This window comes from Trachurus trachurus (assembly GCF_905171665.1).
Source record: "Trachurus trachurus genome assembly, chromosome: 11".
Taxonomy (NCBI): domain Eukaryota; kingdom Metazoa; phylum Chordata; class Actinopteri; order Carangiformes; family Carangidae; genus Trachurus; species Trachurus trachurus.
In genome coordinates this window covers 21,419,745-21,435,058 of record NC_139904.1, presented here as the reverse complement: position 1 = coordinate 21,435,058, position 15,314 = coordinate 21,419,745, and the positions used below count along the sequence as shown (strand labels likewise).

The 15,314-nt window shown below is 43.0% G+C and overlaps 2 protein-coding genes across 7 annotated transcripts in view; one reads left to right on the top strand and one right to left on the bottom strand.

The window, feature by feature from the left end:
- The window catches only part of LOC310993740 (triple functional domain protein), an 89,110-nt gene extending 83,693 nt beyond the window's left edge, over positions 1-5,417 (top strand). For all 3 annotated transcript variants that reach the window (XM_083982189.1, XM_083982190.1, XM_083982188.1), the window contains exons 59-63: positions 290-411; positions 504-582; positions 714-914; positions 1,513-1,651; positions 2,671-5,417. In XM_083982189.1, coding sequence (XP_083838315.1) covers positions 290-411; positions 504-582; positions 714-914; positions 1,513-1,651; positions 2,671-3,228 — 1,099 coding nt within the window. In that variant the 3' untranslated portion in view covers positions 3,229-5,417. The remainder of the gene's footprint in view (positions 1-289; positions 412-503; positions 583-713; positions 915-1,512; positions 1,652-2,670) is intronic.
- A 1,653-nt stretch (positions 5,418-7,070) lies between these two features.
- LOC310994098 (growth factor receptor-bound protein 10-like) overlaps positions 7,071-15,314 on the bottom strand; it is a 47,533-nt gene continuing 39,289 nt past the window's right edge. For all 4 annotated transcript variants that reach the window (XM_083982656.1, XM_083982657.1, XM_083982658.1 and 1 more), the window contains 4 exons: positions 15,216-15,282; positions 15,007-15,094; positions 14,508-14,601; positions 7,071-12,702 (listed from right to left, as the gene is read on the bottom strand). In XM_083982656.1, coding sequence (XP_083838782.1) covers positions 12,556-12,702; positions 14,508-14,601; positions 15,007-15,094; positions 15,216-15,282 — 396 coding nt within the window. In that variant the 3' untranslated portion in view covers positions 7,071-12,555. The remainder of the gene's footprint in view (positions 12,703-14,507; positions 14,602-15,006; positions 15,095-15,215; positions 15,283-15,314) is intronic.

The window sequence follows — 15,314 nt, the reverse complement described above, 5'->3', positions numbered from 1 at the left end:
TTGTTCCCATGACCCACCGGGCAGCGTCCGCGAAACCGAAAGTAAGGAAACACTGGTCGGCTCGCCCAGCATTTCCACCACTAATTATAATAACAAAATAACGATAGAGACAAAACGATATATTTATCGAAAATGGAGCCATTAACAAGTGTGGGTAGCGTAGATTTGTCCACATTAATATGAGACTTTTTTATTGTCACGGAATTTTTCGTTCTGCCGCTGGAGAAACTCCTCGTTGTCCCTTTAAACGTGACCTCTGTTGATAAGCAAACATGTGTGTTTGTTCCAGTGATACGGGTGAGGCGACGCTGCGGATTCTGGGCGTAGCCTCTGAGGACGACGGCGTTTACTCTTGTATTGCCTCGAATGAGCTGGGCAGTGTAACATCATCAGCTAGCCTCAGAGTGCTGGGTAAGAGACAAGATACACAGATACAACATCAAATGAGCTCAGAGGTCTGAGTGTGAACATTAAGTGTGTGTTTGTGGCGCTCTTTGTCTCAGCCGTGTCCACCGACGGGATCAGAGTGAGCTGGAAGGACAACTTCGAGTCTCACTACACTGAGGTGGTTGAACTGGGAAGGTAATGTAACCTCACTCACACTATCTATTTACCATTACAACAAATTAGCTTTCTGTTAGCAACCGGCAATGATGTTACCAACAGCCAGCGTGTGACCACCAAGTGTCCATCCTCTCGTTTCTCTTCACCAGGGGTCGTTTCTCTGTCGTCAAGCGCTGCGATCACCAGAGCACCAAACGTACGGTGGCGGTCAAACACGTGAACAAGAAGCTGATGAGGAGGGACCGGGTGACTCAGGAACTCAACCTGCTCCAGAGGCTCCAGCACCCTCACATAGTCAGTCTGATCGACACGTACGAAACCCCCAGCAGCTACGTCCTCGTCCTGGACATGTGAGTACAGACGATGAGAAGACACGAGACAAAGTGGCACAGATTGAGTTCATTTTCAAACCGACATTATATGAATGAAGTGAATATATTCTGTATCTTAATTGTGACTTTATTGTCTTAAGAAATATCAGAACTTATTATACCATGGTCTGGGTGAATACTCAATTCTGATTGGCTGCAGGGTGTCTGTTAAAAAGTGATAATGGACACCCACAAAGATGTTTTGGTCAAATTGCCGGATTAGTTCTGAATTATTACGCTGGATCAACCGCTAGTTAGTAACCATGGCAACAAAGACTCAGAGCATAACAAGTTTTCTTCAGCGCATCACGACCACTGGAGTCTGTAACACAGAAGCGGTAAGAAGTGCACTGGCCTCTGTGTCGTCCATTAATTCCTGATAATTGGACACCTCATCGGGCATTATCGCTTACGCTAGAGTCAGAGCAGGGACACAAAGTCTAAATTGAGCGCCTCTCTCCCTCCCTCCCTGTAGCAATTCTTGTTGCATGTGTTTTCCCGAATTTTGTGTGAACTTGTGTGTTTTGTCCTTACGGGCCACCATAAAGCAACAACCTTGTGTCCTTGTGTGTTTCAGGGTCGACCAAGGTCGTCTGCTGGACTACGTCGTGAGCTGGGGGAACCTGACGGAGGAGAAAGTGGCCTGTTACCTACGAGACGTTTTAGAAGCTTTACACTACCTGCACAACTGCAGGATCGCACATCTGGACGTCAAAGTGAGAACTTTTCCCTCTTGTTGAGAACTGGAGTAGAAAGCTGACACTACTTTCAAACCTTAAGTTTTTTGGACAAATGAAACATAACACATTCATTATTGAGTTTCATTTTGCTGTAGGTGGATTCTTTTTCCATCACAGAGAGCCAGGCTAGCTGACATCCAGTCCTCCAGTAATGCTAAGCTAAGAGAAGCTAATAAAATTGTCTCCTATATCAATGTTCCCATCTAGTATTGGTAAGAAAATCAGTTAGCTCAAAATGTAGATCCATCCCATTGAGATGTGCTCGGACTTTTATTTATAGACGTGAGTGTTTTTCATTTAAAGGGGTAGTTCAATATTTTGGCAAATTCACCTATTGCATTAATCCCTATAGTAATCGGGGTAGGTTTGTTAACCCAACTCCAAAACGCTCTGGTGGACAAGTTGTGACGTGCACATTCACCACGCTATGAAATAATCATGTATAATTATGTAATTTTATGACACATGAAGCAAATACTCAGAACTACAGTACTTGCTCTTTTGAAATCACTCCGCCCAGCAGCTGTGTCTGGAATGTAGTTCCGGCCAAGCATTTGCCTCGAAAACAACTCCATCTTGTAATGTTACATTATTATTTCATAGCGTGGTGAATGTGCAGGTCACAATTTGTCCAACAGAGTGTTTTGGGGTTGTTGGATTGTGTATTTGATGAGTTTGATGAGGGACAGGGGACCTGTACCATTCACCTCCATTGTGTTCGCTGAGCAGCTCGCGTCTTTTTGCGTCTCAAAACAGCATGCACCAGTAATTAAAGGTAACAAACCTACTCCTAGGAGTAGACTATAGGGATTATAGCAATCGGCAAATTTGCCAAAATGTTGAACTATCCATTTAATATTGACAGTCAAGGTTTCAGGCTTCATGTTTGAAACAAACAGGGTTCCTCACAGTGAAATTCTGGTCCTGACGGATAGATTGGGTAAACGTACGCTGAGTGGTGGAGGTACTTGACTTTGTCTCTGCTCCTGTTCCAGCCTGAGAACCTGCTGGTGGCTCACAGCTCCAGCGGCCAGCCAACAGTCAAGCTCACAGACTTCGGTGACGCTGTGCAGCTCAACAGTGCCCACTACGTCCACCCTCTGCTGGGCAGTCCTGAGTTTGCCTCCCCAGAGTTGGTCATCGGAGAGCCGGTGTCGCTGACCTCTGACCTGTGGAGCCTGGGCGTGGTGACCTACGTGCTGCTGAGCGGCGCCTCCCCCTTCCTTGACGAGAGTGCCGAGGAGACCTGCCTTAACATCTGCCGGCTGGACTTCAGCTTCCCCAGGGATTACTTCCAGGGCGTCAGCCAGGCCGCCCGAGACTTCGTCTGCCTGCTCCTGAGGACCGACCCCGGCAGGAGGCCGCCGGCCGGGCTCTGTCTGCAGGAGCCGTGGCTGCAGGCCGGTCTGGCCGACGACCGGGCCAGAGCCGAGGGCTGCCTGGACACGTCCCGCCTCATCTCCTTCATAGACAGGAGGAAACACCAGACTGACGCCCGGCCCATCGGAGGCGTCAGGAGCTTCATCCAAAGTCGCCTTCAGCCCCGAGTTTGAGATACACAAAATCCAAACCAGCTCCCAGCCCGACAGCCCCTCCTCAGTCTGACCAGACCACAGGAGGACGACTGGACACAGGACAGCTCGGTGTCCACGGGGGCCGCAGGCTCCTTTGGAATTGAGCTTTGTGAATGTCTAGATGTAAAGAAGGAGAAACCATGAATGCTGATCTTATCCTCTTTCACAGAATGTTGATTTGTTAAAGTCCTGTCGTCCTTTTATCAGTTAAACAGACCTGATGAGGTCTTCAGCCAATCAGAGCCCTAGAGAACTGAGTTTTCACCCACAACTAAATTAATGGATGCCCTTGTCTACTGCTGCTTGCTGGATTCAACTCAACAGATTTTGTAGTTAAGTGAACAAAAATCTATAAAAAAAACAAACAAACAAACAAAAAAACTTTATGAAGTAATTTATTTTCCTTTGCAAGAGTTAAAGCTGATCAGAAGAGCCAGTTGATCGAGCCTTGACACCACTGCACAGACGCAGAGCTTTCAGGAGAAAGTGATGCTAACGAAGCTAGTGATAGCGCTGAGAGCAAACTGCCCTCCCTCCCTCCTGCTGCTGCTCGAGAGGGACACAGACATTGTGCGTTTTTGCTCTTTTACACTCAAAGACATTTGAGATGCAGCCCTTTCTTATAGAAACAGTGTATAGAAAGGAAAAGTACCGTCTCTACGTTTCCACGAGAAAAAAAAAAAAAAAAAAAGAAAACAAACAAAATGCTCATCAGTTGAAAAAGTTGCTGTGCTACTTTGGACTCCGTAGACAGTGACCGAGCTTCTTGACTTCACTGAGACGTTTATACGTGCGATCAGAGCTTTTTGATGGCTGCGCTTACATAATGTACCTAATCTAAGATACCATGATGACCATGTCGCGAGTAACAATGCTGCACTGTCCAATCCGAGAAGAAACACTAGACATCCATCGTTTGCTTTTCCTAGAACAAACTTGTGTTGCGCAGATATGAGATGTTTAAGCCTTACCTTGTATATAGACGTCTGCCTTCTTCCCCCTCACATTCACAGAGGACTCCTGCCCTCGGACGGCAGGACGACGGACTGTCGGAGCCTTTTGGCGGCAGCGGTGGCTGCCGATGGGATGGGAGTGAATGTGAAAGGCAGAGGAAGACGAATTACTGTAAATGCACTCATTGTATGTTATGTTTGATTATCATGTGCAATGTTGCGGCTTTAACATTTTATGCAACTATTTATGAAGACATCTGTTGTATCTGTAATAAATCTAGAGAAAAGCATGTACTTGGTACTGCAAGCACTGCTGGTAGTTTGTGTTTATTTGATCTTTTGAGTGTTACGACACCCAGGCCAGCCCGCGTCAGAGGTCACAACCTACAATCACTATGGTTTGATCAAAAACTAATTGAACACTTTTTGTACTGTATGCCTCTGTAGTATTGGTACACCAAAGTTGCTCTAGCTTTATAGTACTTAATAAAATGTTTTATTGTGATTATGGTTCACTTGAGTTAGATAATCTATGACCGTGTCAAATGATTGTTTACACTAGTTGAGAACACTACGTTGGAGGAACACACTTACTTCATTTAGTCTCATGTGCCCTCTAACACAAAGACGTTTATGCTGAATGGGAGATTGTGTCGCATCGTTTACTAAATGGTGCTCTCACTTTATGTACAGATACTTGTTGCCAAAATATTGTCCTCCATAGATTTCTGTTCTTCATTTGGGGGGGGGGGGGACAAAACAAAAAATAACTACCCACAATAACGGCGACTAACAAATGGTTTTTAGTTCGATTAGTTTGCTTTCCTGGAAGGCACAAAATGCAAGGTAGCCACGGTTTGAGACACACATGAATTCAATACGGTGGCTCGATGTGTCGCATTTACATGGACTCTAGCAGGAACAGAAGTCACAGTCCTCTGTTACTTATATATATTTATTTTAAAGGTGTGCACACAGAGCGGTAGAGACAAGGAAACTTGGACTGGATACCTCAGTTTAGGGTTTTTTTGTTCTTTCATTGTTTGTCTTTTACTTTTTGTCATGTTTGTTTCCCGTTTCATAAATTACATGTTTGCTATTTTGTTTTTATGTTTTTTATCTTTGCATGTATATTTCTTTGTACAGATCATACATATTTTCACATGTAAATATTTTCATCTTGCCATCAGTTATTTGAAAATTAAACATAATGAACATGTATCCTGTTTCACATTTTTGTTTTGTTTTTCTTTTTTGTTTGCTTTTTTTTGTTTGTGTTTTATTTCCATTTCAACAGTTTCAGTTAAACAGATTTTAAAGCTGACAAAGAAACTTCAGTGAGAGGTGATATTTAGATAATTTGAGAAACGGATCTTTTCTGCCTTATTCGATCATCCACTCAGTGATCAGATTATCTATCTATCTATCTATCTATCTATCTATCTATCTATCTGTCTATCTGTCTATCTGTCTATCTATCTGTATATCTGTCTATCTATCTGTATATCTATCTCTGTCTATCTGTCTGTCTGTCTGAATTTTAAAGCCAATGTCAATATTGATTCTTGAGATGATGAAGAGATAAACAACTCTGACATCTCCGGTCGCCTAGTCAGCACCAACTGTAAAATGTCCTGATATCCACAGCTTCACTCCTGCTTGGACTATGAGTCTCTGCGTCTTTACTGGAGAGATAAACTCTATTCATTCAAAACATATTTCCTCTGGTGTTTGGATGATATTAATCCAGAGTTGTTATGCTTAAAAAATAAAAACAATAGGTCCCTCAATCCTCCAGATTTACTGACACAAACACACACAGTATCACTCACATCGTGTTCATTCTTACATTTGTTACTCCTCTAATAAAATAAGTCATAATTACATTCAATTAATAAAGAATTGTAACTTTTACAGGTTATTGCCAAAATCAGTAACGCTAGCTGATCATAAATTACCTGACTTTAACTCTTAGATATAACGTTGGTGCCAACTGACAGGACTGACCACTGTGACTGCTCACAGTCAAACCAGCTGTTCTCTGAAGCCCTCAGACAGTGACGTCAGTAATGTAAAGCAGTGGTCGTCCATCATGTTGCATTCAGGTTCTGCTCTGCACTGCCCTCAGGTGGCTCTGATGGGTGTGTAGCTTCTTGATGTTACAGCAGCTTCTTTTTTTTAATCAAATGGCCTCGTGTCTTTGTGTAATAAGGCGGCTTCATCATCGTCATCATCGTTATCTGTCTTGTCCTCTCACTTGACTTTTCTCTTTTAATCCTCAGTTTATTAAAGCCTCATCGTGCACAACGCTGAGGTACAGCATTGACCTTGGACTTTGAGGCAAATTAAACTATATTAGAAAATGAAATATGACATCAGCGAGTGTATGTGGAGAAGACACCAGAATAAAGGGGAGGGAACAAGAGAAGAGAGGAATATGCTGTGCACACTACTGCTGTGATGAATTATATGTCTGTTCTCTACAACCTGACTGACCAAAATTTTTCAATATGAAGTATTAAATTTCAGCTCAGCATCAAGATGTCAGTTGTCAGCTGTTTCCACAAAGATAGTTACTCTGATCAAAAGTGCAAGAACAATCAAATACAAGAAGGAACATCTCAGGCTGGATTGTTATAGTTACAGTTACTACAGTTACTGTATAGTTTTGACAATGCACAAGTGCAATCTATTTCCTGTAGCACACATTTTCAAGATTCAGCTTCAGTTCAATTATTTTATTAATAAGTGAGGAAAACATGTGATGTGACCTTTAATAATAATAATAATAATAAAAAGCACTAGGCAACAGTCAAACTCAATTTGTTATTACATGGACAACATAGTAACACACCATCAGTCCACACGTTTTGGTTTATAGCAATGTTGTCTTTTATTCTAATTTCCAATAAACACAGAATATATCAGTCCCTTATTTGTACAAAAATACCTGAACAGGATACAATGTAGATCCAGGAGCAACAGTCATAATGAAGCAAAACACAGTGGGGGGAGCTGAATTATAATAATAATAATGATGAAAAAAAAAAAGATTACAGATCATTCGCTCTGTTTTTTTTTCTTTCCCTGAAATGTTAATTTGCCTTCAACTTATGACAACTTCAACCCAAAAATTAAAACACAGCCAACATGGAGTCAGTTTTATTTGCACCTACACTGCGAGTCACCAATGTCGATGGGACTTTTATGCAACGTTGACCTGACGGTGGGATTTAGTTCCAGTAGGATTAGTTTTCACAGTCACAGCTAACTGTAAATTAACGCAGTGAGTGGACGGATGGCAACTAAGGACTTGTCACTCTTCAGAAACAAGAGGCACCTGCTGCAAGAATAGGCTTAGTTAAGAAAAAGGAAAAAAAAACTTTGTTATGCACCTTAAAAATCAGAGTAAATGGACATAGTGAAATGCAACAATCCCCTTTAGCTACAGCGTATAATTAATAGCACTATTTGTCATGAAAGTTGTACAAAAGCTGCTAAGAATATCCCCAAAGGTTGGTGTGTACTCTTGATGAAAACCCACTGGTGTGTGTGTGTGTGTGTGTGTGTGTGTGTGTGTGTGTGTGTGTGTGTGTGTGTGTGTGTGTGTGTGTGTGTGTGTGTGTGTGTGTATGCATGTGCCTTTAAGGGCGCTATACATAAGTTTTCTCACATGGTGATGATGGTCATTTGCCGAGAGCTGTTGTGTTTACAAGACAAAGAGGTTGGATCGTGGCCTCTGATCAGTGTTACCTGAGAAGCCATAGAGAAAGAAGCAAAAAAAATTTGGCGCAGCTTTCCACCACCCAAGTCATGACATAACACTTCTTCTAATCTGATACAGCTGTTGACGCTAATGCCAGCTAAAAACGTACATATAGCACCTTTAAAGTTAACGGCCATCCAAACATTTGGAAAGATAACATTTGAAAACAGCGTTTTCTTGACAGTAAACCTGTAGACTCGGATGTGACAGTCAGATGGAGAGTGCGATGTAAAATATGTAGTTGTGAAGCAAAATGGCATCAATGGAGTTGGATGCTGCCAGAGTTGAAGACTGTCAGCCTGTCAGCTTATATGCACAACTGAAATCCAGTTTGATCTCTTAAAATAAAAACAGCTTAATTTAATACTGTATATACTGTGGTATATTCTTTTTATATATATATATATATATATATATGTATGTATGTATATATATAAAAGGTCATTTGTGGCAAACCAAAGAAAATACACAATAATGTCAATATACACACAATCAAATAATGGAAAAAAAGGACAAAATAAATCATTCTTCATTTTACATGGAGTTATGAGCAAAAGCATAACGCCTCATAGTGATCTGTGACCTAGGTACAGTGTTAGATCTACGTCTTCTCCATAGCTTCACATACTTAGAAAACAAATGATACTGTACACTGGTATAGTCTTATACTTGGACTTGTGTATAGGATTGCATTGTAGCACAGTGATTAAAAATGGAGAGAGGAGGAGAGGACGGCGACTCGTCCCCCACTGACCCATAGCGATGTGGCTTTTTCATGCCTCTCTGACAGACAGGAAAGAATCCTCCACTGAGGAACTGGGAATGCTGGGATACCTCCAGCCAAACTCTAAAAACCCTCGACTTGGCTCGACCTCCCCCAACCGACATGCAACCTCCCTCTTACTGTCTCTCAAAGGCAAGTATGATAACCAGTGGGGTTAGCAATCCTGAATAGTGAATGTAACAGTCTGGCCATCCACACACACACACACACACACACACATACACACACACACTTGATTCACCACAGGGTCATAGCTTACAGGCTGGACACAGGTGGGACAGGGGGCGGGGGGTTCAAGCATTATCCAATCCCTGGAGAAGAGTCTGCCCTAGCTGACTAGAAAAGGCCTGACTGGTGGAGCGCAGAGCTGGTGAGTCGAGTCGAGTCACGCGACTGACTGGTGGACTGGTGGCGACAGTGGCTTTGTGTGTCAGTGACAGTACTTAGAGAGTTTAGTTCGCTCGGCAGCCTAGTGCTCACCTTGTTTACTGTGAGTCTGGCCTGGGAGAGAGGGAGGGTACGGGTGAAGGGGGCAGGGATTGCGACTAAGCAGGTGTGATGAAGACAAAACGTCCTTGCTGTCATCTTCCCAGGACTCCTTTCTTACTGTATATTCCTCCAAATACACCCCTCACTTCTCTTTTAGATGAAGACAGTCAGGGTCAAGAAAAAAGACAAAAATCTAGTCAGATGAGCTGTGTTGGACAACATATTTCTGTGGTACAAACATATGAGAATAGTTCAAATGTGTTTGTTTGTTTGTGTCTGTAGAAAAATGAGCCTTCAGCTGCTTTTATCCAAGTCAGACTTGGCGACTCTGCTGCAGAGTCTTTTGCCATTTCACCACTTAGGGGCGCCAGAGTCAAACACTATGAGATCCTCTACATACTGTACTGGCTTCAAGATGGATGTTTTTTCTTTTTTTAATTAAGCAATAATAAAAGTCTCTCAATCAACTTTTATGTGAGACCAATGTTTCTAGTTCACCTGCCATGTCTCCTTTTCACTTCATCTCCCAGAATGCTTTTCATCAACTAAAGGAAAAAGGCATGAACATGTTGTTTTCAATCGAATATCGGCCTGCTCAGAAATCCAGCTAATAGTATCGCAAAAAAGGATGCAAAAAGGACAAATTTGTTGATTTTCTTTTCTTTTTTTTCTTTAAAAAATCAATGAATTGTTTGCTCTTTGAGAAGTAAATCATGTCCAATGTAAAAATGTTCATCCTAAAGCTTTCTTTGTTTGACCGATCTGTAAATCATCTCAGATCTAAAATAATCCACGAGCACCTGTACGTTCTCTTCCTGACAACAGATCCAATGGTTGTGATGCATTCTGGTCCATGGAGGCCACTGCTGGTGCAGAAACAGCTCTCTAATTATACAGGCTAACTCGTCTGTCTCTGTGCGACTGTCGTTCAAGAAATTAGCCCTTACTGTTCGACTCTTGGGGAACTGACACCACAACCCAATGTTAACCACTGATGGTACCAAACTCCTGCTGCAGCTGCTGCAACTATCTGGAGACGATGTCACATTTTAGCCAGTTATCTGCAGAAATAGTACAGCACCAAATAGAAAAATGGAGCTGGAGATGAATCACCAGTACCAGTTTGTGTCGATTTTGTACTAGGAACATTTTGATAAATGTTAAATATTTGATAAATTGGAAATACACTTTCCTGTTGAGAGATGAATAGGCCTACCAGTCTCCGTGTGCCAAGTATGAAGCTACAATCAGAAGCTAGTTAGCCTAGCTTAGGAAGCTACTGCACTCAGCCAAGAAACAGTCACATAGCCACATAAGCTCCAGTAAAACCCCAAATTGTTGTTTTTACACTGAGGGTTTATATGGATTAAACAAACCTGATGCAACATGTTAAGCAGCAAGCTTTACAGTGTTAGCACCAGGTTAGCTAATCTCCAGCTGCTGGCAGTGGCTTCATGTTTAGCATCAGATAGGCTATTCATCCTCTCTGCTAACTCTTAGCAAGAGTATTTCCACAAACGTTGAACATTTTAAACCTGTTACTGTATCTGCGTGGTAATACAGCTTTGCTTTCACACACAAGGCTCACAAGTTTCACTTAAGGCGAGTGAAGCTCACTTCACTGTGCATCGACACAGTCTGCTGAGTTCACGTTTCAAGTCATTTGTTCAAATCCATATATTCCATATTTAAAAACACACACGTACACAAAAAAAAAAACGTCATGGGAGTGCTTTAAGTTGATTTGTCTTTCCGGGGTCGAGGGAACAGTGGTCAGAATCCTAAAATGACAGCTCCAACGCATCAATATCAAATCAGGATCATGAAATGTGCAAGCAGTGAGCTTAAAACAGATTTAGGAAAAAGAAAAATGACATTCAAAGACAAAGTCACCAACAGATTTAACCCTTCGATTAAAAAATTAAAAAGACTCAAAATGGTAGAAGCTTGGGGGTGGACACATTTTTCAGGAGTCTCCCTCCTCTTCCTCGTGGTCTTGAAATGTTGCAGTCGGTTCGAGAGCACATTTGTTTTTTTTTGTTTTTTTTTTGTTTTTGGCATGGTGTGGTCATGCTGGTACGAGCCGCACGTACGTCCAAGATGTTCCCAAACCTTTCTGAAAGGCACTGCATAATCAGCCATGGCTCTCTTCTGCTCCCACGCCACTGTAATCCAATCAGAGCTGGTGGAAATTCACATGCATGCTATTCAGGAGGGCGGGCAGGAAGGAGGGAGGGAGGGAGGGGTGATGGAGGAAGAGGAGGGCGACGAGCGGAGAGCAGGCAGCTTCATTTAGCTAGAGAGAACAGCTGTTGTCTGTCCGCCCGGGAGTGCAAAACTAGTTCTGCATTGAATCAACAGTAATCAAACAGCATTAAAATGACATCAAGTAATCAACTCTACAAGAGAGGCTTGTTAAAGCCTTCCTGATAAACATTCCTCTGTCCTTTCAACAAACCCTCGCCACTGCGCTGCTCATCCTGCCTTCAGCTACTTCTCCTTTCTCTTTACCACTTTCCTTTTTCTCTGAGCTTGTGTGGAGGCAAGATTTGGGGGTGAGGGGTGGGGGTTGCACCAGGGCATTGTGGGATGGGACACCACAGAGACGCTATGTAAAGTCTGCTCGGGTGCTGGGAGGGGTTGGTGGTGGTGGGAGGGGGGGCAGGGTGTCAGCTTATCCAGACTGGACTGCACAGGTTGAGAAAACTCCTGGATCGAGTTTGATAAGACCCAGGGAGGTTCCCGTCCATCCCTGATGATCGATGAGGAAGTCGGAGGGTGGCGCTCCCCACCCGCCTCGGTAGCCAGGGGGGGGGTCGAGGGTGGGGCGGGCACCACAGCTTATCAGGCCTGGAGAATGGGGAGGGGCTTTAAGGGAGGGATCCGTCCGAGAGACCTGCAGCAATCCTGCTGAACAGATCTTTAGTTCTCTTTGCGTTTTCTTTCAACGACTGGTCTCTCTCAAGGGTCAGAACAGCAATGACAAATCAACTGAGTCTCCATGACAACATTGCAGGAGGCGGGCAACTGCCGGGTCCACAATCTGCGACGCTTGGACTGTCCAAACGGTTCCCATATTCAAACATCCAAACGGCGGTAAGGCGGAGAGCGGCGCATCACACCTGCAAAGCCGTTCTCCTGCTGAGTTGTTCACATCCCCCAAAGACCTGACTGAACCTTTTCTGTCTCCTCCGCCTCACTGCTTCGCTGAGAGAGGGGCAGATTGGGGAAGGAGGGTCAGGGTCTCAGGGTGAAAGGTGTGCAAAAAAAGGGTGGAGGTGTGTGTGTGGGGGTGGGGGGTTGTGGGTGCAGTGTCACAAGGCCACGGCGGTGCAGGGGTGTTTGAGCTTGCAGGGCAGCACTCCTCTGTTGAGCTGGTAGAACTCCACCAGGTGGATCAGGTCGGTGAACTTGGTGGCGCCGTCGTCGAGGCTGAAGAACACCTGACCGTCCTCCTCACACTTCAGACAGCAGCCGGAGGGAGGAGAGAGAGCACAGTCAGCCGTCACATGACCCCAACACACGTCTGCTTTTTATCAGTGTGAGCTACTCAGTACGTTTACATGAACGGCTAAATCGAGCTATGCTCATAGCTCGATTAAAGCGTCTCGTCGGACTTCTGTCCTCGTCCCAGTTTACATGCCACGGGGAAAATCGAATAACTGACGGTGTGATCCTCCTCAACATAAGTGGCGATATGTGTCGTTTCAGAGGGCTAATACGGACCACTTTCGGTTGACTTTTCTGTCACCAAGTAAAAAGTGGAAATAAATAACTTAGAGTTCTCGCCGGTCCGAGCCGGGTTTGGGCCAGGTTCTGGCTGAAAATGTGTTTTTCAACCTTGGGGTTGCCTGAAATGTCTATTAATTGATAGAAATTACTGATATACAGTATTTAAAGTATATATATATATATATATATATATTTTTTTTTTTTAACCCATCACTATTCTTTTTTAAGTTATGATTAAAAACACAACACCCAATCTTAAACAACTGTATCTATACTTTCACTTTCTCGAATATAAATTGAGTTCAAATAAAATGCAGCATATATACATTTCTGAGCTTGATTGGGGTCGCCAGAAGTTTGTGATTTCAAAATGGGGTCACGGGCCAAAAAAGGGTTGCGAACCACTGCTATAGCCTATACAAATGACTCTGGTTGAGTCGGTCCATGGGTCCATTTTTAAGAAAATACAAGCATTTTCTTGCTGGTTGCACTGTGTGAAATGCACTCAATCTGTGCTGACACAGCTTTTTTTTTTTTTTTTTTCTTTGCCAGGTTCGGGCCAGCTTCTGTGCTATTATCTTTACTGCTGTGAAGCATGCACACATGCATTGTTCACGTAGGCGTATACATGCAGAAGGAAATCGATTTCCAACCCCATTATCTGGGCGTCTTAGTCGGATTTGGAGAACTCCGGTATTAGTCGGTATACAGACGCGTTCACATGCACTTCAGTTGTCCAGTTATAGTGATTAAGGCAATAATTCTTTTTTTTTTCAACTGACATGTAAACGTACTGACTGACACAACAGGGAGAGGAGCAAACAGATGAAACATACACAGTAACAGAATATGTCAAAAATTGTTTTGTAGCCATGGTAACATCTATTGAATGGATTGCCATGAAATATACTATAGATAGCCTACTTATGATATACATCTGAAGAATCAGTTACATACTCATCAGCCTCATCTCTACTTTGTGCAAATGACTGAAAACACAGTGAACATGGTAAACATGAACAGTTTAGCATCCTAGCACTCTAATGTTTGCATTTAGTTCAAAGCTGTGCCTGAATACACTAAATACAGTCTCACAGAGCTGCTACCATGTTTATTCACCATGTAGTGTTAGAAAGTAAGCAGAAAAGAAAAACTCAAGTTACTTTTGGTGAATAAAGCAGGAAGTTTACCTGTGACCTTAGGGGGTAAATGTCAACATGTGTTTGTTGTAATTTGGGTAAACTGACACTTTCAAGCATTTCAAGTTGATTTCTGTACTGTGACATGATAAATTCAAACAGATGGCTGCCTGGGAGGAAGGAACGCCACTCAGTTGTATGCTTTGGAGAATAGCGGAATTAAAAACTTAAAAATTCAGCTTTTGAGATGATAACTGTAGTTAAATACCGTGTAACCGCAACCTAATTACAATGCATTCTTTAAACGTTCTGAGAGTCAGAGTGGAGCAGCAATCTGCCTCTCTGTGCCTTATTGCACGGGATTGTACCAGTGACTGTTGTGTCATGTGACTGACCGGTAGGATCTGGAAGTGCTTGATCTTCTGGTGGTGGCACAAAGTGAGCACAAACGCCTTGGGATTACTCTGACTGTCCCGCAACAGGAATAACCTGACACACATAAAGAGGGAGAGAGAAAGTGGGAAATGTTTCAATTATTTGATGAAAAATCTGAAATATATAACATTACTGAACCCCATTTCTCATTTACTCTGAGACAAACCTTATCTTAATCCACTGGGTAAAGGCAGTGTGTGGCTGACAAGCTGGGAAGCTGTTTTTAGACATTTTAGAGATCTTAGCTTCTCTCTCTGCAGCTGTGATGTCTCTGTTTTAAAATTTTTCATTTATACTGCACTAGTTCTAATCTTCACTTGCAACCTGTTTTCCCATCCAATCTTTCAACCATGTTTCACATGAGCAACATTTCTCCTGAGATAATGCCACATCAAAAGGAAAGTTCTTAAAACACCCTCTCAGCCTTTTTTCCCCCTCTTAACCTATCTTTGTCCTTACCCGTCTACTTGGCCTTGTTGGATGATCATTTTGTGGGCCTCCTCTCTCATGATGCGTCCATGAAACCATACCTGTGTCCTGTGGATCACTGGAAGACAGACACACACTCACTGTTAGATGTTAAACTCCACATCTGTGCAGAGTGAAAAAGCCTTTCCTGGCTTATGAAAATAAAAACCGTCTGTGTTAGTTTGTCTAAGTGAGAGTACCTGTGCTCAGGGAGGAGGGGTGCAGGGGGCTGGGACTGCCCAGGACATTCATACGCTGGCTTCGCTTCTGTGAGGAAGAAATGACAAACAACACATATC